The 27,787-nt window shown below is 37.1% G+C and overlaps 2 protein-coding genes across 2 annotated transcripts in view; one reads left to right on the forward strand and one right to left on the reverse strand.

Moving 5' to 3' along the window:
• Positions 1-4,622: 4,622 nt before the first annotated feature.
• Positions 4,623-27,767, reverse strand: LOC106872743 (proteasomal ATPase-associated factor 1). The gene is made up of 11 exons (XM_014919829.3): positions 27,619-27,767; positions 25,760-25,812; positions 23,166-23,269; positions 19,988-20,098; positions 19,094-19,189; positions 18,622-18,772; positions 13,354-13,548; positions 10,228-10,319; positions 8,861-8,976; positions 5,405-5,487; positions 4,623-4,863 (listed from the first exon to the last, which is right to left on the reverse strand). The coding sequence occupies exons 1-11, from the start codon at positions 27,669-27,671 to the stop codon at positions 4,709-4,711; spliced, it is 1,209 nt and encodes a 402-aa protein (XP_014775315.1). The 5' UTR covers positions 27,672-27,767; the 3' UTR covers positions 4,623-4,708.
• Positions 26,954-27,787, forward strand: part of LOC106872741 (WD and tetratricopeptide repeats protein 1) — a 61,256-nt gene continuing 60,422 nt past the window's right edge. Inside the window, exon 1 of the mRNA XM_014919826.3 lies at positions 26,954-27,077. The gene's annotated coding sequence lies outside the window, so the exon portion shown is untranslated. The remainder of the gene's footprint in view (positions 27,078-27,787) is intronic.

Raw genomic sequence — 27,787 nt, forward strand, 5'->3', positions numbered from 1 at the left:
ATACTCTTTGCAAAATATGAACAACAGGTAACATTGTGGAAGCATTGCTCTGAATTGTTCAGTAATATTTAGATACTTCAAAGTAAATTCTAAAAGATTTATTTCATTTAGTTTATTGAACCTGTATCACATACTCATCTTTTCAGAGATGAAAGGGAATCCTTTAAATTGCCATACTTTCTCAATTAATTTGAACAATTATAAAACACTATTGCTTGAGCTATGTATAAATCTATCATTATTGCTAATCAGATTTCCAAATAATAAATCTTACATATTATTTAATACAAGCCATCATTGTATGTTGCTTATATTCCTGGCTACTCACAGCATTTGGAGTTATTGCCTGAAATACTATACTTAAAAAAGTAGGATTGACTTTGCAACTAACTATAAGGGCGAGGGTTCATGACCTAGTGGTTAAGGAGTTGTGCTCACAATTGCAAGATCATGGTTTCAATTTCCAGACTAGGAGGTGTGTTGTGTTCTTGAGCAAAACACTTCACTTTACTTTACTCGGCAATCATTTTGACACCTGACAAGTGGCACATAATGCACCTGTACAGGTAATGTTGATTTGATGGAGGAAGTCAGCTTATGTACAGCACAAACATTTGATTATAAACAAATCATTTGTGTTGATTCTTCAACAAGAAATTGTGGAATTGTCTTTCTAGGACTTGAAAGACAATAAGAGTGGTTAACAGTGGCAGACAGAGAACAAAACTTTGCTTAATACCCAGCTGAGCTTAAAATTCTTTGCTGGTTTTAATAATCCATTTAAAAGTGTTCAGCAAAGCTACATGTCCTCTTTGCTTTAACACTGCAGAGATATAACATCTAAAACATTAGCAAATCATGTTTAACTAATTAAACACATTGTTCTCACATTTAGACTCGCTAATATTTTTAATTTCCTAATTCATTTATTTCAGTAGTTATAACTATACATAAAATGTATATATCTCTTTAAAACATAAATGATAATTTTACTACCTTCAGAGTGACTACTATTAAGGTTGTGATATAAAAATTTATCCACTGATAAGATATATCATAAAATATATGGATTAACTCTTAAAAAGAGAGTATATATGTAATATATATATATACATACACACTCTCTTCTTTTAGGAGTTAGTCCCCATATATATATATATATATATATATATATATATATATATATATATATATATATATATATGTATACACACACATACATACATACACTCTCTTCTTTTAAGAGTTAATCCATATATATATAAATATAAAACATATTTGCTGGTGTATAATAGGATGCATTCTCTCATTAAACAAACCCCTATTGTTTTGTTGAAAAAAGAAGTAGATATTGTGGAAAAAAAAAAACATTTATTTCATCATATACTCATACACTCAGTATCTCATTCATAATATGGTCACAATAAACACTGCAAATTTTCATAATATTTAAGAATAAAGAAAAAAGAAGCTCGTCTTATACACTGGCATATGTGTTGTTGCATACACACACACACACATATATATAAGTATGTATATGTATTATTCTTAAACAAGGCAATTATTGACAGTGACTTCAAAATTTTGGTCAGCTAAGCCATCGTTGGATGATGGCTTAGCCGGCCAAAACTTTAAAGTCACTGTCAATAACAGTCTTGTTTAAGAATCATAAATTTGTACTCTACAAAGGTATAGAGTAAACTATCAGATTAATGTAAAATTGTTTTTATTATAACTGAACATAAAACCAAACACATATATATAATATATATAATTTTAAAGCGAATTATATTTTTAATGAATAAAATTTATTATGTCCTTTTTTAAATTATATGTATATATATATTTTCAAATTGTAAATAAAAAATATAAAGATGTTTATAGTTTATTTTGTATTATTTCAAACAAGCTTATCATCTTCATGGTCAAAACTAAATATTTAATTCAAGGACAAAACAATAAATTATTTCAATGAACTGTTATTAATTCTTGTTATTGATTAACCCAAATCATCTTTGCTTAGTTACCTCTATCATATAAAGGTATTAAACTGAAAACTTAGAAGCACACAGAGTGTAAGTATTTCATTGTTGTACCAAAAGATGCAAGCTACAAATGGTTGAGCTGATGGAGTGTTGGCCTGCCAACTAAAATTTCAGTGATTGTATACTGTTACAGCTATTGCAATGGATTGTACTCCAAGTCTAATTAGCATTTAAGAACCAGTTCAATTGTACAGTTGAGTCATGAAGAAACCATAAAACAATGGTTTCAATATTAAGTAACTAGATAAGGCAGCAAGCTGGCGGAATTGTTAGCAGACTGGGCAAGATGCTTAGCAGCATTTTTCAGTCTTCACAATCTGAGTATAAATTCAACTGTGGTCAACTTTGCCTTTCATCCTTCATCATCATCATCATCGTTTAACGTCCGCTTTCCATGCTAGCATGGGTTGGACGATTTGACTGAGGACTGGTGAAACCGGATGGCAACACCAGGCTCCAGTCTGATTTGGCAGAGTTTCTACAGCTGGATGCCCTTCCTAACGCCAACCACTCAGAGAGTGTAGTGGGTGCTTTTACGTGTCACCCGCACGAAAACGGCCACGCTCGAAATGGTGTCTTTTATGTGCCACCCGCACAAGCCAGTCCAGGGGCACTGGCAACGATCTCGCTCGAAAATCCTACAGGAGCCAGTCAGGCGGTACTGGCAACGGCCACGCTCAAAATGGTGCATCTCATGTGCCACCCGCACAAGAACCAGTCCAGGGGCACTGGCAACGATCTTACTTGGCTTGCCGGGTCTTCTCACGCACAGCCCATTTCCAAAGGTCTCGGTCCGTAGTCATCGCCTCGGTGAGGCCCAATGTACGAAGGTCTTGCCTCACCACCTCAGCCCAGGTCTTCCTGGGCCTACCTCTTCCACGGGTTCCCTCAACTGTTAGGGTGTGGCACTTTTTCACGCAGCTATCCTCCTCCATTCTCACCACATGTCCATACCAGCGCAATCGTCTCTCTTGCACGCCACAACTGATGCTTCTAATGTTCAGCTTTTCTCTCAAGATACTTACACTCTGACGGGTATTCACATTGACATTACACATCCAACGGAGCATACTGGCTTCATTCCTTGCGAGCTTACGTATGTCCTCAGCAGTTACAGCCCATGTTTCACTGCCATGTAGCATGGTTGTTCGTACGCATGCGTCATACAGTCTGCCTTTTACTCTGAGTGAGAGTCCCTTTGTCGCCAGCAGGGGTAAGAGCTCTCTAAACTTTGCCCAGGCTATTCTTATTCTAGCAGCTACACTTTCAGCGCACCCACCCCCACTACTAACTTGGTCGCCCAGATAGCGGAAGCTATCGACTACCTCTAGTTTTTCACCCTGGAATGAGATAGAAGTTGTTTCCTGTTTGTTTGCAGTCTTTATTGCACCTGAACATCTGCCACAAACAAAAACTAACTTGCTAGTTAACCTGCCTTTGATGTTGCTGCACCTCTTATGTGTCCATAGCTTGCACCGGGTACATACTGAGCAGGGCCATCTACCTGAAGGGGTTTGTGTTTTATCTACCTTCCTACTTATTAGGATTTTGGTTTTAGCTAGGTTGACTCTAAGGCCCTTCAATTCTAGACCTTGCTTCCACACCTGAAACTTCTCCTCTAGTTCTGATAGTGACTCCGCAATTAGGGCAAGGTCATCAGCATAGAGGAGCTCCCAGGGGCAACCTGTCTTGAACTCCTCTGTGATTGCCTGGAGGACTATGGTAAATAAGAGGACGGAACCTTGGTGGACCCCTACCTCTACCCGGAATTCATTGCTGTACTCATTTCCAACCCTCACCTTACTGGCAGCATCTCTGTACATGGCTCGCACAGCTCTCACTAACCATTCTTCTATCCCAAGTTTCCTCATTGACCACCAGATAAGGGATCGGGGGACCCTGTCAAAGGCTTTCTCCATGTCAACGAAAGCCAGGTACAGAGGTTTATCCTTAGCTAGGTATTTCTCCTGCAACTGTCTCACTAGAAATAAGGCATCAGTAGTGCTTTTACCTGGCACGAACCCAAACTGCATCTCATCTAAATTGATTCGCTCCCTAATTAGTTGGGCTATGACCCTCTCTGTAACTTTCATAACCTGCAGGGTTGATAAAATAAAGTACCAGTTGAATACTGGAGTCGATGTATTCGACTTAACTCCTCCTCAAAATTGCTGGCCTTGTGTCAAAATATGAAACCAATATTAACTATCAGGCAGTGAGCTGGCAGCATCATCAGCACGTTGAGTAGAATGTTTAGTGATGTTTCGTCTGTCTTGCATTCTGAGTTCAAATGCTGCCTAGGGTGACTTTACCTTTCATCCTTTCAGGTCGATTAAATAAGTACCAGTTGAACCCTTGGATTGATGTAATCAACTTAGCCCCTCCTTCGAAATTGCAGGCCTTGAGCAAAAATTTGAAACGAATGTTAAATAATTAGGCTACTTATTATATGTTTAATAAGTTAAAAAAACAACTGATCCATCTGTATAAATTCCCATGAATATATTCGTCCATACTAGTATATACAACAACAGAAAGAACTTTTAGATGCATACCCTGAATTAAGTTAAAAAAGTATTTATAAATGCGAAATGAATTTATTATAACATTTTTGATCAAAAATATTTAAAGACAATTGGAATACAGTTGCTGATGTAAGGTAATTAATTCGGATTGTATTTCCTTATAAAGCCATCTCGACTTGCAGTAAAAATAAAGGTTTTATCACAAGCCATCCGGTACACAGGGTCACAGTCTGGGCCAGAGAGATTAAGTGTTGAGTTAAATTGCTTATTTACGTAGCAACAGGTTCCATCACCTAGTGAAAAGGAAAAGAAAATTTGTTTTCCTTTTAATCGATCGATAATACAAATGATAAAAGCAAACTACAAATATTTGTACATTATTATAAACAAAGAAAATAGTTCAAATCGTGCACACTATCATACATTATAAAACTGGCAATTGGCTGCACCGGTATATTTCAAAGTTATTTGTCCATCAGATATGAAAGACATACTGAGGCATATTGTAAAAGAGAGAAACTTCATAGGAGTAACATGTAACTAACAAGGTGACAGAAGTTGCTAACGAAAGACTGAGGAGGAAGAACTCCTTTTTCATTACTGTTTTTAACTAAGTCAACATACAAGGTGAGAGCATGAAAAACATGCTGCCAGATTTTGTTATGATTGCATGTCTGGGTATATCTATTTTCATCTTTTTATTGTATATCATTGTAATATCCTTTTAATGCAATTTATACACTAATGATTGATAAACTTGGGGAGGAGAATGCTGTAGGGTACCTAACTCTAGTTTAGAGAGTGAGATTGTCATTAATAATTTATGCCACTTACGTGAGCTAACCAAAAATCCTTCTTTGTATGGGAGAATTGAAGTAATTGCTGAATTGGTAACTTTCAGTTCTTTGAAGGAAACACTGAAACAATAAAAGTTCAGACTGAAAACAGACATACAAGATGTACCTTAAATAAAACAAAATTTTATAACAATAATTCCAAAAAGAATCATAAAGAAACTAAGAGACATTTACGATTGAACTAAGGAAGACTCAATTATCTCCCCTTCTGGCAAGCTCTAACAATACAAGGCAGAGGTGGGGAACATACATGGTTGCTTGAACTGCTAGAAATCTTTAAATCCAAATCCAGCCCAACCAACATTAATAAAGACTACACTGAATAATGTAATACTACATACTGGGATGATCATAGCAAGAATGCTTTATCATAGGTCTACTCAACTAGGGGTGACTTTTGGGGCCGAACAACAATTGCAAGTAATTGAAAGAGGAGCCTTTATGTAGTCGCTTGATTTGGTAGAAAAAGCAGCCAAATTCCATTCAAACGGCATGCCCACATCCTTAAAAAGGAAAAATGCAGTTTGGGTAATAGTCCTGATGTATTGTCTGAAAATAAGGTAGGATGGCCAGAGATGGAATGACTGATCTGTGGCTAAACATTATTACCATAGCACATCCAAGACACCATGGAAGTCTATCTTTGGAATTTGAGAGTGTACATTGAATTGGATTTCAACTACTGTCTCTAAACACATAAAGCTATATGAGTTCTGCCTTGCTAAGTTTGGTCTGTGAAGAGTTAAGCATGTTTACCATAGTCACACCACAACACTGATGACATAAGATGAACTGCTGATTCTTTGGTTACTCCAGTACTCCATCAATTCAACCAGCTGTAGCCTGTCTTAACAATTATACAGCAGGTTGTTTGATCTGCTTTGTTCTTGGCTTTTGTCAACATGATCTATATCCTAGATTCTTCCATACAGATTTTATCTGAGGCAGGCAAGAGAGCTACGAGGTTAAAAATGTTATATGTATTATCAAAAAGCCATGAATTAAATTCTGCTACAAAGCCATCTTTGATTCCTTAAGCTGCCTATCAATTATTGTCATCCATCTTGTTTTTTGGATCAGAAGCTTCTGACCAGATCACATCAATACAACATATACCAATGATGCTCTCTCTCTCTCTCTCTCTCTCTCTCTCTCTCTCTTTCTCTCTCTCTCTCGCCAGCTCTTGCTTCACCCAAATGCTCAGTAATATCTCCTGCCACATTTTTCTGTGCATTAAGAGCTTATATGGCATTACTTCTAACAACATATCCAGTTATGAAGATGATACCTTTTCACTTTTTTTTTTAACTCTTTGTGTAGTGGTTTCATCTACATTCAACCAAAACATCTCATGCAAGACCTGCACAACTCTGTGAACAGAGTCTTTAAAAACATCCTTCAATGGGGGTATATGAAAACTTAGTTTCTTTTGACATCAATAAGACTCATCACTACACATTTCCAGGAAAAAGTCTTGCATTTCTTCTTCTCTACACATGAACAACACAACTAGACCTGCAAACATGCAACAAATACTAGGCCTCACAATCTTGGATGATCTTTCAAAGTGACTTTATATATATAATACTGCATTACAGAGATTAGGATCCCTCGTAAGAACAGAAAATAATTTAGCCTTGATCAATTGCATACTCTTTACAAAACTCAATAAGATCCATGCTGGAGTACTCATCACATATAAAAGATGGTTATTCAACTTGGCAAAGATTCACTTACCAATATGCAAGAATCCTTGCTCACAGACATGCTGTTTTCTCTATCATGCTTGTTTTCTCTGTCACTTTTACTGAAGCTATAACTGTATTCTGCTCCTCTGATTTAGCTAACTGGATACTCCCTCTCAGTAGGCTCACTCAACATATGAGTTTCTTCTACTATTACCTTTATTGCATCTCTTCTCTCAGATTCTGCATCGAATACTTTATTCAAGCCTTCTAACCTAGACCAACTTTTATGATTTTTTTCATCACCTTTATTTTACCTTAATATATTGATTGACAAATGTTCATACTTAACAACAACCACATTGATCTGATTAGTCTAGGAGGACCTACAAAAATTATAAGTACTAGCTCTCTTTACTCTTTAACTTGTTTCAGTCATTTGAATGTGGCCATGCTGGAGCACCGCCTTTAGTCGAGCAAATCGACCCCCAGGACTCATTCTTTGTAAGCCTAGTACTTATTGTATCGGTCTCTTTTGCCGAACCACTATGTGACGGGGACATAAACACACCAGCATCGGTTGTCAAGTAATGCAAGGGGGACAAACACAGACACACAAACATACACACACATCACATATATATATATATATATATATATATATATATATATATATATATATATATATATATATACAATGGGCTTCTTTCAGTTTCTGTCTACCAAATCCACTCACAAGGCTTTGGTCAGCCCAAGGCTATAGTAGAAGACACTTGCCCAAGATGCCCAGCAGTGGGACTGAACCCGCAACCATGTGGTTGGTAAGCAAGCTACTTACCACACAGCCACTCCTGCGCCTCTTTGATTAAATTATCTTTAAAAAAAGACAAACTTCTGTAACAATCTTTGTAAATTTACCCCAAAACAAGTACAAGTCCAATTTCATGGCTCAGTTTAGCAATTAGCATTGTTAGAGGGAACTCTGTTATAAAACATATTCCAACACTTCATAAAATATTAAAATCTGTAGAACACCCACTTCTGATGTTAGCTTAAGAGAAAATGAAATGAATACTACATCTTCTGGTATACAATTTGAATTTTTCAGACCAAAATTTACAATCCAAAATGGCAGGTTGACTCATACACCAAGACAACATAGGAAAATCAAAAATTCCATATGAAATGCAGCAGGATTTGGAAAGACAGTGACAATGTTTGAATGTTTACATTATATGTTTATACATGTTTACTATGTTGACTTGTATTCTGGAAAATACGGTTGTAAATGTTTCTATGAACTCAAAGTAAGTGCTTTGCCTGAAATCTTGTAGCATAAAATGAATGAAGATGAATGAAAAATGAATTTCTCTCTCAATAGTTATGCCAGACAGCCGAGATAATCCTACACAAAACTTTAAATGAAGATACAGAGAAACTTAAAGAATACATAGAGAGAGAGTTTCAACTGTTACTGAAGCTACACAATATCACGACTGTGTATGTTTTTAAAATTTTATCTTGAATCTCAGGAGTACATGTTCCACAAAATGAATGAGATGATGATAGTTAGGATACTAATTGATATACCAATAATTTTGTATATCAACACATATAAGGCTCTGGATCCATAGGTTTCTCATTAACAATTAATTACTAACTTCGATGTCATGGGTCAGCTAAAGAAAAATTGACCAGGGATGTTCAAGAACAAAAGAACTCGACAAAAGTAATTTTAAAGTACTAACTTGTAGTTTCGAAGATCAATAATGTCAAGCATGCCATTTTGTGCTCCACAGACAACCATTGTTCCTGACAGGAATGCACAGCAGTTGACAGCATCAGAACATTTATAGTGAAAAATCTGTTTGAAAAGATAAAAAAACAAACCAATTCAGGGATATGAAGATGAAGTGAAAGAAGGAACAACAAAGTATATATATGTGTTTAATAAAGACCTAATAAGGGCTCTTTGTTAAGGCTGGTACTTATTCTATCAGTCTGTTTTGCTAAACTGCTAAGTTATGGGGGTGTAAACACACCAACAGCAGTTATCAAACCATAATGGAGGACAAAAACACACACACACACGATAGGCTTCTACCAAATCCACTCCCAAGGCTTTGGGCAGCCAGAGGCTATAGTAGAAGACACTTGCCCAAGGTGCCATGCAGTGGGACTGAACATAGAACCATGTGGTTGGGAAGCATGCTTCATACCAAGCAGCCATGCCTGTGATTATAATAGAAATAGCATTTTTAAGTAAATGTATTGTTCTTTGGTTAAAAAAGTGAGGTAATATTTTACAGGCAATACCCATTTGAAGCCATTTCTTATCATTTAAACAGTTAATGCCTTTGGACAACTTTTCCTTTCCTTACATTTCCTTTAACCCAATGATTCCATACCTCATAGTCCATTGCTCATTCCCTGTCCTTTTCCTCACACCTTCTGTTTATACATGCCCCTTTAATGTAGGATAGTCCCAGAATCTCACCCCCTTATCACCTTTCCACTTTATCCCCCTTGCCCTTATTTAATAATCTCTGGCACTAATCCTTTCTCTTTCTTCTTTTCTCACCCATCCCACTAAGAGACTACTGCTCTGTTACCCTCTCCATTATCACCTGCTGCAACTATTTATTACTCTCATCCTACCTAGAATTATAGCTCACTCTCTTTTTTATTCTCTTACATTTATAGGGGCCAATTTAGGCCCTTAGACTTGCAAACCACAAGGTAATCTTCACTAGTGCTGGTGCCATAAAAACAAAGCATCCAACACCCACTGTTACGTGGTTGGTGTTAGAAAGGGAATCCAGCTGTAGAAACCATGCTGAAGTAGACGTTGGTGTATGTGGCATTAAACAATGATTACTCTGTTGATATCTGTTGACTATACCAATTCATATTAGAAGGAAAAAAAAATTTTGTGATACGCATGCCTCTCCCACAACATGACACTGAACTTATTTCTAATTCTACTGAGCTGTCTTAGAGACAAAATTTGGCAAAAGAATTTTTCAATGAGCAAAAATATTAGCACTAAAAAACAAAAAAAAAAAAAACCTTGAAAACTGTAGAATAATTTCAATGATATAACTGTCCAACATACCTTTTTACGAGTCTGTAGTCCATAAGAAAGCAAACTGTTGCTTTCACAGGCCATCAGCAACATTTTACCTTCAGTTAGTACTTCTTTCTCACCTGTATTAATAAACAACAATATTTTAGATGGAACAGAATAGATATCCAACAACAGTTTATCATCCATCGTTAGCATCCCATTTTGCCAAACAATAAATGTACTGAAAAATTGCTTCTTTTTGTAAATGTCTTTTCACATTTTACACCAAAGGATATTTATGTAATTCTGAATACTTTATTAGTTATATTAACTTCTCTGAAGTTATATCCCTATTTATCTTACATAATCTATATTACTGTGTTGCTCTATTAGTTAAGCTTGAAGTGTGAATACTATAGACTTAAACATTTGCATTTTAAATAACATCACAATAAGATAGATCAGATCTGAAAAATTCTCAAACAAAAATAAAAAGTTTGTTTTCTGACAAAAGGTTTCTAATGTACAGAATCCTACTTGTTTTGGTCAACTACAGTGTAGAGGTGAAAAGAAAGAAGTGACATTATAAACTGGTTATGAGCAAAATGAAGGAATAAACTGAGGCTTAATCCTATTCTGGCTATATCCAGCCCAAATATTCCACTCGTTTTATGTTCAAACTGGCCAGATCTGGCCTCTCACAATTGCTCTACAATGTCACTCTATAAATAAACAATCACATCATCAAAATCTCGAAGCTGTGAGATAATACATACTTAATTCAAAACTATGTGAATAATTAAGCATTTGATATGACAAAGTAATCAGAAAACTTAAAGGTTTAATGGCAATATGCAGAAGAGAGATAGATTTTTTCCTTTGATTGGTGACAATGTATCTCAGGTAAAATCTTCAGTTGGTATGGAACTTTTTTTGAATGCTAGATGAACAGAGGCGTGAAGAATTTTAAAATATTTACCAACAAAACAACTGCAGTTCAATACAATATCTACTCAGTCATTTCACTTCAGCTGAAATAGAATAGCTTCTGCATGGAACTTAGCTTTACTTCATGAAATTTACGAAAAATTTATATAGACAGAAAATATTGATTTCTGAATTTGGCAAACAGCCATAAGTATCTTAGGGACTAGGATAAAAGAATTAACCCACAGCAGTATGCTACATATATTCATTTTCTTGACTCCTCAAAAAAAAAAAACAAAAAAAAAACGAAAGATAAAGTCATCTGAAAAGTCATTTAATTTCAAAATGTAAAGGGATATAGCTTTAAATATCTAACTCAAACCATTTAGGCCACCATTCTGCTATTTCCAAGGGCATCAGATTTTTGACACTGTCTATTTGGCATTGATGATTTGGTGCTGACTTATTTGACCTCAAACAATTTAATGTTTTTCTTGTTCTCTCCCCACCTCTCTCTTTGCTTATAATTGTTATTACTTGAAACCATATAACATAGAGGCAAGAACACTACAAATACCAAACTAATTTGCCTAATTTAGTTTTGTCCTTCAAGGTTTCTGAGTTAAAATTTGGCTACAGTCAAATTTACAACAAAGTTGTTAAAATAAATATCAGTGACATGCAGTCCCCCATTTCAGTCAACTATATGTCTACAACACTAGCTTTATGCCGTCAAAAGAAATTATTATTATTATTATTATTATTATTATTATCATTATTATTACCAGGTTAAGGAAAAAGTTCATGCACCGTGAACATGACATGAGCTGAATGAATACACCACAAAAATATATTAAAAAAAAGCATTATTTTAACATGGCACACAAACTTTTTCCTCAACCTAATATTTTGGTTTGGCTCAGGTTCAGTCTTATTCCTGATCGGATTTATGTGCACAGTAGGTTACTACCTGTAACCTTAGGTATCCACAAGTTTTCAGCGGTCTTTCAAGTTCTTAGAACCCTCCTGATAATCCTTGCTGTTCCTAAAAGACAAACTTTCTGTAGGAGCTCTACTGGGCATTCTATTTCAATCTCCTTCAGCCATTTGTTAATATCTTTGCTTACTGTTCCCAACTCACCAATTATTATAGGCATGACCTTTACTGTTCACATGCTCCAAAGTTTTCCTATTTCAAATTCTAAGGGATTGTATTTTTCTTGTTTTTCTGCCTCTTTCTTTACAACCCTGGAATCAAATGTGCATGATGGGTTGATAAGTAAGCAACTTTGCTTTCCCTTATCTATAATTATTATGTCTGGTCAATTATTTTCTAACTTCTTGTCCGTTTGAATAGGAAGGTCCCACAAAGTCTTGTACTCTTTCAACTCGATGATTGTATCATGTGTTTCCTGCTTCAAATCCCCGTTTCTGGTATAGTTTCCAGTGTAATACTTTTACAACGTGGTCATGTCTCCATTTCGTATATTCCTTCCTGTGCCAACTTGGGGCATTCTGTCACAATGTGTGCCACTGTCTTGTTCCACGTTCCAGAGGCTGTACATTTTTCTGATACATTCTTTCCATATATATTTTTCTCAAGTTGTTTGTTTTTACCACTTGATCTTGGGCTGTACAATTACGCTCACTGTTTCTTTTTTTTAATTGCCCCTTTTTTAACCAAGCCCAGGATTCTGTTCCACATATGTCTTCAGTGGCTCTGCAAAATTGGCCATGCAGAGGTTTCTCTTCGATCTGTCTGATATGCTCTCTTTGTATTTCATTCTTATCCTTTTCTCCTTTAACATGCTTCATCACTTGTTCTTTATTGTCTTTAGTAGTTTTTCTGTGCTGCTCTGTAAATACTCTACTAGACATTACTTTCCATCTGTACACATTCTTCTACTGTTATTAAGCCTCTTCTACCCAGGTCTCTCTTCAAGTACAGCCAGATGATATCAGCTTTCAGACGGTGGGCTCCATACATTATTATTATTATCATTATTTATGAGGAGAGGGGAAGTATTTGTCAATCGTATTCACTCAATAAATTCTAGCCTCTCTCTCTTACTATCTGTATGTGTGTGTGTGTGTATGTGTGTTTGTCTCCAGTGCCAAAAAGTACTATAACCAAAACAGGTTCTGTTTTGTGTGTCCACCAAAATCATCAGCATCCCAAACAGCTGAACCCAAACATTGCTTTCCTATATAGAAAACAGTATCTTACATATTATAAAAGATACTTACCAGGAGGTTGGTTACATTGCCCTAGCTGTATGGGATTGTCGGTCACACCAATGGCACAACTGTTAACAGAACCAGCCATCCCTTGAAATGTACCAAGACAAACTTGTTGGCTGCAATCCCAGAGTTTGGCTGTGCCATCACTGCTACAGGATACAATATTTCGGCCTCGTTCTACAATTGCTGTATCCAACACACCTAAATATAGATGATAAATAACAATTAAAGAGATATTTCACACCAAAAATTGCATATTGATATTTCATATACATAGTATCAGTCCTCAGCCCCTCTTGTTCATTATATTCCTCCAGGCAAGAACAGGGGAATTCAAGACAGGCTGCCCAGAGCTCCTCTATGCTGATGACCTTGCTCTAATAGCCGAGTCACTACCAGAACTAGAGACGAAGTTTCAGGTGTGGAAGCAAGGATTAGAATTGAAGGGCCTTAGGGTGAACCTAGCAAAAACTAAAGTCTTAGTAAGTAGGAAGGCTGTCAAATCCCAAACCCCTTCATGTAGATGGCCCTGCTCGATCTGTAGAAAAGGCATGGGTAGAAACTCCATAGGATGTACCCAGTGTAAGCTATGGACACATAAAAGGTGCAGCAATATCAAAGGAAGGTTAACCAGGAAAACAGATCTTGTGTGTGGCAGATGCACAGGGGCAATAAACACTGAAGATGTACAGAAAACAGATTCCATCATATGCCAGGGGAAGAAACTAGAAGTAGTTAATAGCTTCTGCTACCTAGGCGACCAAGTCTGTAGTAGGGGTGGTTGCTCTGAGACTGTAGCAGCTAGAATAAGAATAGCTTAGGCAAAGTTCAGGGAGTGCCTGCTTCTGCTGGCAACTAAGGGCCTCTCGCTCAGGGTGAAAGGTAAACTGTATGATGCATGTGTGTGAACAGCCATGCTACACAACAGTGAAACAAGCCATGACTGATGAGGACATGCATAGGCTTGAAAGAAATGAAGCTAGTATGATTCACTGGATGTGTAATGTCAGTGTGCACATACAACAGAGTGTAAGTGCCCTGAGAGAAATGCTAGGCAAAAGAGGCATCAGATGTGGTGTGCAAGAGAGACAACTGCGCTGGTATGGCCATGTGCTACATATGGATGAGGACAGTTGTGTGAGGAAGTGCCACTCCCTAACTGTGGAAGGAACCTGTGGAAGAAGTAGACTCAGGAAGACATGGGATGAAGTGGTGAAGATGACCTTCGAACATTGAGCCTCACAGAAGCAATGATAGGAAACTGAGACCTTTGGAGATATGCTGTGATTGAGAAGACCCGACAACTAAAGTGAGATCACAGCCATGCATGTCTGGCCCAGTTAAAAGTATCCCTGATGTGTTGGGCGATATGATGTGCTTGAGAAGACCTGTTGAGTCAAGTAAAACCAATATCATAGCTGTGGCCAGTGATCCCTGACTGGCTCCCATGCTAGTGGCATGTAAAAAGCACCATCCAAATGTGGTTGATGCCAGGTCTGCCTGACTAGCCCCTGTGCCGGTGGCACATAAAAAGCAACATCCAAACATGGCTGATGCTAGTACCCGCTAACTGGCTCCCATACCAGTGGCACATAAAAAGCACGATCTGAACGTGGCCAATGCCAGTACCCACTGACTGGCGTCTATGCCGGTGGCACGTAAAAAGCACTATCCGAACGTGATTGATGCCAGGCCCGCCTGACTGGATCCTGTACCAGTGGCATGTAAAAAGCACCCACTACACTCTCGGAGTGGTTGGCATTAGGAAGGTAAACAATGATGATGATGATGATATATATATATATATATATCATCATCATCATCGTTTAACGTCCGCTTTCCATGCTAGCATGGGTTGGACGATTTGACTGAGGACTGGTGAAACCGGATGGCAACACCAGGCTCCAGTCTGATTTGGCAGAGTTTCTACAGCTGGATGCCCTTCCTAACGCCAACCACTCAGAGAGTGTAGTGGGTGCTTTTACGTGTCACCCGCACGAAAACGGCCACGCTCGAAATGGTGTCTTTTATGTGCCACCCGCACAAGCCAGTCCAGGGGCACTGGCAACGATCTCGCTCGAAAATCCTACAGGAGCCAGTCAGGCGGTACTGGCAACGGCCACGCTCAAAATGGTGCATCTCATGTGCCACCCGCACAAGAACCAGTCCAGGGGCACTGGCAACGATCTTACTTGGCTTGCCGGGTCTTCTCACGCACAGCCCATTTCCAAAGGTCTCGGTCCGTAGTCATCGCCTCGGTGAGGCCCAATGTACGAAGGTCTTGCCTCACCACCTCAGCCCAGGTCTTCCTGGGCCTACCTCTTCCACGGGTTCCCTCAACTGTTAGGGTGTGGCACTTTTTCACGCAGCTATCCTCCTCCATTCTCACCACATGTCCATACCAGCGCAATCGTCTCTCTTGCACGCCACAACTGATGCTTCTAATGTTCAGCTTTTCTCTCAAGATACTTACACTCTGACGGGTATTCACATTGACATTACACATCCAACGGAGCATACTGGCTTCATTCCTTGCGAGCTTACGTATGTCCTCAGCAGTTACAGCCCATGTTTCACTGCCATGTAGCATGGTTGTTCGTACGCATGCGTCATACAGTCTGCCTTTTACTCTGAGTGAGAGTCCCTTTGTCGCCAGCAGGGGTAAGAGCTCTCTAAACTTTGCCCAGGCTATTCTTATTCTAGCAGCTACACTTTCAGCGCACCCACCCCCACTACTAACTTGGTCGCCCAGATAGCGGAAGCTATCGACTACCTCTAGTTTTTCACCCTGGAATGAGATAGAAGTTGTTTCCTGTTTGTTTGCAGTCTTTATTGCACCTGAACATCTGCCACAAACAAAAACTAACTTGCTAGTTAACCTGCCTTTGATGTTGCTGCACCTCTTATGTGTCCATAGCTTGCACCGGGTACATCTTATAGAGTTACTACCTACTCCTTTTCTACATACTGAGCAGGGCCATCTACCTATACAGTTAAAATTTACAGGAAGCAAAAGACAAAGACAGGTATAGGAACAAGCAGGTGTATTAGTTTAATGCCCGGAAAAATAAAAAAGTCTTTAACGTTTTGAGCCTATGCTCTTCAACAGAAAGAATTAAGAGATAAAAACGGAGAGAGAAAAACTGTGCTGAGTTCAATGGTCTAACATGGCAAGAAGACTGGAAAAAAAAAAGAGGTTGAATGGAAGGAAGATAATAATAATAACGGTAATGGTGACCCCCACCCCAATAAACCAAGGTGATTGAATAATTTTCTCTCTGGGTATTATTTATACTTATTTTATCTTTTGCAGATATATAAAAGGCAGTCAACCTCATTGGAATTTGAACTCAGAATGTAAAAGCAGGAAACTAAATATTGTAGGTTGCTGACATTCCCACCAAATCATTACTGATAAAGAAAATATAAGGGATACATACAAAGGGGTGTTGAAAAGTTCCTTGATTTTGGGTAAAAGAAAATACAGGAGGATCAGTTAATTATGATTTTATTCCCCTCAGATTCACACACTTATTGCAGCCATCCTCCAGTTTTTCCTAAGTCCTGTAAAAGAACTCAGAAAGTTGGGCATTCAACCATGCCTTTCACAATATCCTTAAAGCCAGGAACTTTTCAGTACCCCCTCGTATATATATAGTTGTTATGCACAATATAGTCAATTTGTTTGTCTCTAATATATTACTGATACACAATGCTTTGAGCCTGGATCATTTTAATTTGAAATGGTAACTAAACACTATAAATTATCCAAACTCATTTCATCCTCCAACACTAACTCCATGTCTCTAAACAACATTAGGATATTCTACAATGAAAATTAAAAGCACATAATCTATAATTGTCATTACTTGAAATCATACAACATAGACGCAAGAACACTACAATACCAAACTAATTGCCTTAAATGTAATTTAGTTTTATATTTCAAGGGTTCTGAGTTCAAATTTGGCTACAATCATATTTACAAAATTGTTAAAATAAATACTAGTGACAAGCAGTCATAATTTCAGTAAACTGTATTTCTACAAGACTAGTTTTATACTTTCCCAAAAGAAATTATTATTATTGTTATCATCATTATTATTAAGCTGGTGAGCTGGCAGAATTGTTAGCACATCAGACAACATGCTTAGCTCTTTACGTTCTGAGATCAAATGCCACTAAGGTCTGTGGCTTTCATCCTTTTGAAGTAGAGAAATAAGTAAGCACCAGTCAAGCACTGAGGTCAATGATACTGACTTACTTCTTTCTCTAAAATTGCTGGCCTAGTGCCAAAATTTGAAACCATTATTATTATTAGTAGTAGTAATAGTAATAATAATAATAATGATGATGATGATGATGATGATGATGATAATAATAATAATAACAATAATAAATGCCCTGATGTAGTACCAGGCAGCGGCTCTTATGGTTTCTGATCTTAATTGATTGGAAGTGTTATCATGTACGTTGTTTTGTCTTGGTATAAAAGACGGGCTACAGCAAATATTCTGCTCAATACCACAGATTTGCTTGTCAGTTGTTTGACCTTAACCAGTTGAGCATGTCCCTTAGTAGCTGACGATATGTGCATCTCTGTTCAGGAGCAGAAGTAGCGGGAGAACATCATAACCATGTGTTGAGAGGAATTCTTTGGGGTTTGAATAATTCACCTTTGGAAACATGGGTGTTTTGTTCATCATCCTTAAACAAACCTTATTCAGGGACCTTTTGAGTGGGGTGGGCTATTCAACCTAAAGAAAATTCTAACTGGGCCCCACCTGCAAGGTCATGCGCTGTTTATCTTGAAAGAAGATCACCATGTCGCACACATGTGGCTGTGATGCACGTGCCTGGTGTACCCTTATCAGAAGGGTAGTAATGATGGGTATATTGGGCTTCGTATAATTGCACCCCAGTGTCAATTTGATGCATGCGCTGCTCTCTCACTCAGTAATAATAAGAGGGTGTGCTGGCAGAATCATTAGCACACTGGGGAAAATGCTTAGCAGCATTTTGTCTGTCTTTATGTTTTGAGTTCAACTTTTGCCTTTTATCCTTTCAAGGTTGATTAAATAAGTATCAGTTCAGCACTGGGGTTGGAGTAAGTGTCTTTCCCACTCTCCTCCAAATTGCTGGCATTGTGCAAGAATTAAAAAGAATTATTGTTATTACTATGTCAATTTTTTTTTTATATGTTTAAAGAGAAAAGAGAAATAAAAATATGTTTTAAAAGAAAAACTTAAAGGGTTTTTTTGTTGTTTTTTTTACCTGACTTATGACCAACAAAGGTTGCAGCACATTTGCCAGTGTCAGCAGCCCAAACTTTCAGTTGCATATCTGCACTGCCACTCAAAACAACAATTCCTGATGGGAATAAACGACACGTGTTGACCTCACCAACATGGCCTGTTAAGTTGCGCTGCAATTAAATCAATGGATTTCAGATTTATAATTAAAATGTAAAAAAAAATAATTACTGCAAATATCTCAGCTTATTCATGTTGTAGCTATTGTAGATCTGAGCTAATTGAAGGAACATTTATGTGAGTGATAATGAGCCTGTAATACACATACTGGCAGTGTAACTTCAGAGAAGGTCTAAATTCAATATGGCTTTAACTTTGTAACTCTTTTGATGAACTGAACTTTTAGTCAAAAATAAAGGAATTTTAAAATGAAATAAATAAATAAATGAAATATTTAAAAATCAATTTTAAGTTTCTGTTTATTGAATACTTACTCTGACTTCTCCAGTGTCTATCTGCCATACTTTCAAAGTTCCATCTGTAGAAGAAGAAACTCCCAGACCACCAGTGCTTACATCTAGACCTAACAACTGGAAATACGATGAAAATGAAATTGAAAGATGGAAGCTTTATTTGAAACAAGGTGAAATAATTACATTAAAAGTCATTTGAATTTGTTGAGTTGAAATCAATGATCAAATCTTACATGTAAAAAAAGTTAAGATAGGGAAGAGGTGGAAAATCCCCTTTTTATCTATATAGGAGAATAGTAAATCTCCCTTCTTAGCTATATAAAAGAAAAAAGATCAAAGGGCAATCTCAAGCTGTAGGCTCATAAGGCCAGTTTCCTGGATTCTCTGGTGTATATACTCTCCATTGGATGGGAAACCAGTCTGTTGCAGGAATACTCATTTTTGCCAGCTGAGGGGACTGGAGCAAGCATGAAATGAAGTGTTTTGCTCAAGAACACCGCCTGGTCTAGGAATTGAAACTACAATCTTATGATCATGAGTCCAACATCCTAACCACTTAGCTATATAGGGGAGTAGTTAAAATACCGCCTTAGCTACATAGGGAAGTGGTAAAACTTCTTTCACAGCTATAAATGGAAGGGATAACACTACTTCTTTGACTCATTATATAGGGAAACTGCAAAGCTACCTCCTTAGCTATGAAGAAGTCACATAAAATCTCTGACAAAAAACAGCAAACAACCATAAATTAAAGTATATTTGAGAACCTAGGAAAGATATATTACTCTATGAATCAAATAAACGTTCAATCCAATATTATATAAAGCATCAATATTCAACAGCAGTAAAAAAAAATGCAGTAACAAAAAATGCAGTAAAAAACGGGGGTGGGGAGAAGAAAAAGGAGTTTCTTACAGATTTGTTTGGATCATGGATAGCAGGAAAAGTCTTCAAAGGACTTAGGAATGTCATAAAATTAGAAGGTTGACTTGAGCATTCATCACAGTAACTAATATCAATTCTTTGCTGCAAAACATGTAAAACAGTATTTCTTTGACATTATAACAATTTATTACAAAGTTGTTACTGTATTTATAATTCTTTCTAATATAGGTGCTGGTGCCATGTACAAAGCACTGGTGATGGTGCCACATAAAAAGCACCCAATGCACTCTGTAAAGTGGTTGACATTAGGAAGGACATCCAGCTGTAGAAACCAAGCCAAAACAGACTATGGAACCTGATGCAACTCCTGACCTTGCCAGTTCTTGTCAAGCCATCCAAACCATGCCAGCATAGAAAATGGATGCCAAATAATGATGATGACAATGATGATGGCAGAGAAAGACAGTGCCAGATTTAGGACAGGCGAGGCTCTGTGCTAGTCAAGTTATGAGGTCCCTTACTTGGACAGTCATGCAAATGTGCTCAGGAAATTCATTGTAAAAAATTTGTTGGGCAGGGAAATGTGCCCCTCGGTCAATGGGGCCCTGTGCTTAAGCACACCTGAGTACAATGGTAAATCTGGTACTGCAAGGAGGGGACTAGTCAATTACATCAACCCCAGTGTTCAACTGGTACTTATTTTATTAATGTTAAAAGGATGAAAAGCCAAGTTGATCTCAGCAGAATTTGAACTCAGAACATAAAGGTGAAAAAAATGCCACCAAGCACTTTATTCGGTGCGTTAATGATTCTTATTTCTTTATTGCCCACAAAGGGCTAAACATAGAGGGGACAAACAAGGATAGACAAGGGGATTAAGTCGATTACATCGACCCCAATGCGTAACTGGTACTTAATTTATCGACCCTGAAAGGATGAAAGGCAAAGTCAACCTCAGCAGAATTTGAACTCAGAATGTCATGGCAGACGAAACACCGCTAAGCATTTCGCCCGGCGTGCTAACGTTTCTGCCAGCTCGCTGCCGGTGTGTTAATGATTTTGCTATCTCACTGTCTTCATTATTGTATTTATAATAACATGAATTTAAACACAAAGATAAAAAAATATTAGGCAATGACAGTTGATTAATTAAGCAGAGTGTTTAAAAGCAGACATCAATGGAGTACATGTTTCCTTTTTTTTATTTTCAGATAAGTTATAAAAACACAAAAATTCATGTAAGCAGAAACCAATTACTTTATACATCATATTCATACAATGTTTTACTCTCTATAAGTGAAGGTGCATGGCTTAGTGGTTAGAGTGTTGCACTCACAAGTGAAAGACCATAGTTTCAATTCCCAGGCTGGGTGGTGCAATGTGTTCTTGAACAAAACACTTCATCTTGCATTGCTCTGTGATCACTTTGCCATGTGATGTGTGGCATACCATGCACCTGTACAGACAATGTTGATTTGATGGAAATATTTAATCACTATAAGTAAATCATCTGTGCAGGTTGTTCAGCAGTAAACAGCAGAACCCTCATTTGTCATCTATGAGAGGAGGAGAGAGTATGACTCTCTATAAAGATAACAGCTTGTATCTAAAGACTGTAAGAATAGATTGAATTTTAAGATCGATACTGTGTGATAAGAAAAAGACTGAGAAACAAGTTAGAGATAGAATTAGGAGCAGAAAAGTCCTAACAACTTATATCATTTAAAATGTCAAGTGCTCTGTTTAAAAGCTCAACAATGTATTCCATGACAAGCTGAGTTAATCTTAGAATAATTTACAATTATTCAAACCCATAGCATTCACCTTGCATTATTTATAAATACACAAAGGTGGCAAGCTGGCAAAATCGTTAACATGCCAGACAAAGTGCTTGGTGACATTTTGTCCATTTACGTTCTGAGTTCAAATTCCGCCGAGATTCACTTTGCTTTTTATCCTTCTTTCAGGGGTCAGTGAAGTAATTACCAGTTGAACACAGGGGTCAATGTAATTGACTTACCCCTTCCCCCAAAATTTCTGGTCTTGTGCCTATAGCAGAAAGGGATTATTTATAAATACACAAATGTGCAGGCATAGCCATGTGGTTAAGAGGTTTACTTCCCAATCACATGGTCTCAGGTTCAGAGTTACTGCCTGGCAACTTGGGTAAATGTTTGCTACTACAGCACTGGGCTGACCAAAGCCTTGAGTGGGCTTGATAGTTGGAAACTAAAAGAAGACCATCAAGCAAGTATGCATGTGTGTGTGTGTGCACATGCTTGTGCCTCTTTGTCTTGACATCATGTGACAGTTGTAAATGAGTGTCACCATCATACAGGCAGTGTCATTCATTTCCAATATTTTGTGAAACCATGTTTGGGTATGGAGAAATATTATCTGGCTAGGAAACAGGTGAAGATTGGCAACAGGAAATGACATGTGTCTGCAGAAAATCTGCCTCAATAGACTCCATGTGACCCACACAAGCTTGCAAAAGTGGGCATTAAAACAAAGATATGTAAAACAGAAGCAGGGATGATGTACAAAACGGATTTCCTTTTGACTATACACAAAACTAATCGTCCCATAACTCAAGAATATCTGAAGAATTGAAATAAACTCAAAAGTCAGTTTAGTGATTTATCCAAATATGGATGTGTCATTGGGAAGCCTTAATGTATAATGGCCAATATTTAATGAAATATAGTAGAACCTGGAGAAAAGTTCAAGAATTATAAGGCACCATAGGAATAAAAAGAAACCTAGTATTAGCTTTAAATCATTATCATCATCATTTAATGGCTATGTTGCATGCTGGCATGGGTTAGACGGTTTGAAAGGAACTACACTGAGCTCCAATGTCTGCTTTGGCATGGTTTTTATAGCTGGATGCCCTTCCTAATACCAATATTTTTTAGATTGAGTCAAAGGTACCATTAGCAGAAAAGATCATATTTTTTTACTGTTTAATTGTGAAATAAATTTCATGGTTATTCCAGTAATGCTGCTAAACATTTATCAAAAAATAGAATTGGCATGTTCTCTAAGTCAATAAACTCAATAAACTTGACATATTTCAATAGAAAATAGTTTTAAACATAACATTCCTCAATAAAAGAAAGAGAGGTATATAAAACTGCTTTCTGCAGGGTAATGAAATTTTGAACGGATGTATCTGCTTTTCACAGTAAAAGAGTTAAATACTTACCCCTTGAATTCTCTTGACAGAAAAACCATTACTGCCAACGACATTGGGAAGACCAGGGGCAGCAATACTTTGTGTAACCAACTGACCTCTAATTGTAGGGTTGGCTAAAGAAGTAAATTTTATATAATGGATTAATATGGATACAGAGAAGATGAAATACTGCAAAGAATAACTAACTATAATCTGAACAGAACTAAATTAAATAAAATATGAAGATGAAAGTTATAATTTATCAAAGCTTATGTGAACAAAGTAATTCATCATCATCGTTTAACATCCGCTTTCCATGCTAGCATGGGTTGGACGATTTGACTGAGGACTGGTGAACCAGATGGCTACACCAGGCTCCAATCTGATTTGGCAGAGTTTCTACAGCTGGATGCCCTTCCTAATGCCAACCACTCCGAGAGTGTAGTGGGTGTTTTTACGTGCCACCGGCACGAAGGCCAGTCAGGAGGTACTGACAACGGCCACGCTCGAAATGGTGTATTTTAGGTGCCACCTGCACAGGAGCCAGTCCAGCGGTACTGGCAACGAACTCGCTCGAATGTCTTTTCACGTGCCACTGGGCGATGTTGGTAACGATCACGCTCAAATGGTGCTATTTACGTGCCCCTATAAAAAAATTAATTATAGACCATCATAGTCTAAAATGACCATGAGGAAATTATAATATCTACTGCCATGATGTGATTGTCATTGTCTTAAACTCATTTTTACAAGCATGGCAAAACAGTGAGAGCATCATGAGCAGTGCAACAGCCATGAAACATAGACTTAATGTAAATGGTTGCAACTGAGTGTATATAAATGTAAGTAATGAAAAATGATGATCATCATCATTTAATATCTGATTGCCATAGCAGCATAGACTGGAAAGCTGGATGGTTTTGACAGGAGTTGGTGAGCCAGAAAAACTGTACCAAGCTCTACTGTCTGCCATGGCATGGTTTGTGTGGCCAGATGCCATTCTTAACAAGAGCAACTTTACAGAGTGTTCTGGGTGTTTTTTTACATTTGACACTAGCACCAGTGAAATAACTTACATAACAAAACTCCTCAGTTGAGTGAGGAGTAGTATTGAGGGAGGTGGTTTTGTACCAGATGATGAGAGGTTAGAGTATGAATAGAGGGATAGAATCAGGTGTCATGCAGTGGAGATGATACATGGCTACATCAGTTGGGGGGGGGGGAGAGAGAGAGAGAATGAATGGAAAATGACAGATGCTAGGGAGGAGAATGCAGTGAGTGAACATATATGGAGAGAAGAATGTCAGGAAGACGAGTTGTGTGTATGTGAGAGAGAGAGAAAGAGACAGACAGACAGAGACGAAGAGAGAGAGAGAGATTCGTCAGTGATAAATTGTGTACAGGTATGTTTTTCAAGTGTGCAAAAGGAGAGTGGAGGATAGAGAGGAGGGGAATGCAGTGAGAGGTGGACATGGGAGAATGGAGGAAGACCTGTTAGGGTGATGAGTTGTGAGGTTAGAATGTCATGAGTTATGGGGGAGTGGAGCATAGACATGTTTAGGGTCTCATTTTTACTAAGATGGATGAATCTTCTCAAGCACAGAAATATGCCAATCTTCTTGGTTCTTTGCCATCTCCTCTGGGAAGCTCATCATCTGAAAGTCTTTCTTTTCCAAAGGTTCCATCCACATTTAGGAATCTGCACTTATTTATGCAGCTGTCCTCATCCATAATACATCTCATAACCAAACCAACACAGTCTTCTCTCTTGCGCACTTTATATCTGATACCGCTTTTGCCTAGTTTTTCTTTCAACACATTTACACTTTATCATTCATGCACACTGACTCTGCACATCCAGCAAAGCATGCTAGCTTCTTCAGAGCATTCACATGTTCTCTGCATTCACAGCCCACATTTCACAACCATATAGCACTGCTGTTCATACACAAGCATCATACAATCTCCTTTTCACTCTGGGGGAAAGGCCCATTGTTACCTACAAAGGTAAGACCTCTCTGAACTTTCCCCAGCCAGTTCAGATTCTAGTGCCTGTGCCTTCAGAGCATCCTCCTCTGCTGCTAATTATGACATCTAAGCACAGAAAAAAATTTACTACCTCTAAGGATCTTCCTGGGGGTTTGAGGGAATTTATTTCCTGAGTATTCTTAGTGTTTATTGTTTATGCATTTCTGCCACACACAAAGACTACCTTCTCCATTAACCTTCCTGTAATTCAGCTGCACTTATGTGTCCATGATTTGCATTGGGTACACCATATAGAATTTCTACTTAAACCATTTCTATATATTGAGCAGGAGCATTTTCCTGAAGGGATTAGTAATTTGTATGCTTTCTTGCTTACTAAGACTTTGGTCTTTGCTAAGTTAACTCTAAGGCCCTTTGAGTCCAAGCCTTGCTTACACACCTTGCAAATATGAAAAAAAAAAATCCAGATATAAAGTAATGATGATGATGGTGATGTTTGTGATAAACTTTTTCTACTTTTAAGCTTTAATAAATCAATGTTATTCTTCTTGTCAGATGTTAAATTTCTCAGTGGAGATGGAGAATTGTTAAAGAATTAAATTATAGAGGTGAAAAACTGATTGGAAAATATATACCTGAAGTTTCTGAGAGATCTTGAAGTGCAACCCATGCTCTTCCATGATTTTCTCTAAAATCAAGCAAACAATATTTAATTGCATACCCAATTAAACAAACAATCTAATAAAATAATATTAATTAAATGTCTAAATTGAGTTGTTACTGATAAAATTTACAATTTTATTAACCTCATCTTTAGAGATTAAGACATGCTAATATCTACACCACGTTTCCATCAGTTTGATCTCTGATTATCATCAGATATCATATTCCTGAGTCTGTATATACTACCAAACCGGATTCGAACTAGGACTCTTTACTTATAAACTAAGAGCATAAAACTCTGAGAGCTCAGTAACCTTGTAGATTAGACCGTTTAAAAATAAAAGTTCCTAGTTCGAATCCACTTTGGTACCATACACACATCTAGGAATAAGACACCTGAGGATGATGATGCAGGTGAAACTGATCAAAACGTTGTTCAAATGTAAACATTAAAACAAATATCAATATAATATTATTTTTTAGCATTGGTGAAAGGTCACATAATGGAAAGGAACTAGCTATAGCGATTAAATGGAATTCAAACTATTACTAGTAAGTATTATCTGAAACTAAGGTAAAGGGAGATAACTACACACGGCACTAATTTCTAACATATTTTGTCTTAAAATTTTCGAGATGAACATTTTTTACATATTCCAAAAGAATTTTTCTATAAGTATATAAAACTGAGTTAACTTTAAAAAAATCTCACAATAAGCGGTAATAGTCATTAATCAATAGTACCACAACTGCGATGAGCAGTAACTTGAACCTCTGAGAAGTAACAAAACGCAATATATATATATATATATATATATATATATATATATATATATATATATATATATTACGGATAGAGTACTCAATACGCAAAAGTAGAGTTAAAGTAATGCAATACAAAATGCATGCGCAAAATAGTGTAGTATAAATATTTTAATATTAATATTCGTACTTCCTCTTATATTTTCGCGTTTATCCTTACACAAATACATATACAATTGTGATGAACAAGATGAAAAGCGGGGGAAAAAACACATCAAACTAAACAGTTAATAGTCATCAGGAAAAGGACATTTTTAAAAATTCGTTAAGCTATAATTAAACTTAAACAGACTGACAAAGCGATCAGCGTTTAGGTTGAAATTTTCAGCGTCTATTTAAGTAGTAAAATATAATGAATGAATTTACTTGAAAAGAACTTGATCCACTTGTACTTGATAAACATCGACAAAAAACGATATACCACATAGATTTCACATAGAATGAAGATAGAAGTGTATGTAGTAAAAGGTAGAGAAATCTGCTTCATCAGTGTTTATATGATAGAGGGGGGTTTTAGCATACGACACTTGGAAGTGTGGTCCTTAAGGACTAAAATTAAAATTTTTTAATAAGTATTCGACAGAAAAACAAACAGGTTGAGTCAAGAGGCGAGACATTACCGACAGCCAAAAACTGTTTGTTTACGAAAAGAATAAAAATAAATATTCCGACGCAAATACACTTCTAAAAAATCACTACCTATATTATGTTTTATTTACGGCTGTCGTTTAATAAATCCAAAGTATTGATTCTTTAAATATAATGATAAATATAGAAAATTATATTTTCTCTATTCAACTAAAAGAAAAGAATGAATCGAAACACATTTTAATGAAATGTACATCGCAAGCCATGCGAAATGGATCAATCTTTGACTAGCAACTCATTAGTCAAATTATTCCTAACAAAATTATTCAAATAAGGAAAAACAGTTGACAACGCTTGTTTGCTTCCCCCACCTCATTGCTGTCCAATAATTTAAAGAGAGCAGTGATATACTTGTTCGTACCTGAGACATACATCCCAGTCACATTGCAACAGCAATCTCCGACATGCGGCCATTGTTATTGCTGAAAAGCGGTTAGGCGGAAGCCTAAGATGTACAGATTTTGTTATTTCATAATTGGTCTTTTTAGAGTTATGTCCTTTATTATATTAATTATAAACAAATGAGAAGC

This window comes from Octopus bimaculoides, chromosome 2 (assembly GCF_046866305.1).
Source record: "Octopus bimaculoides isolate indiv1 chromosome 2, ASM4686630v1, whole genome shotgun sequence".
Taxonomy (NCBI): Eukaryota; Metazoa; Mollusca; class Cephalopoda; order Octopoda; family Octopodidae; genus Octopus; species Octopus bimaculoides.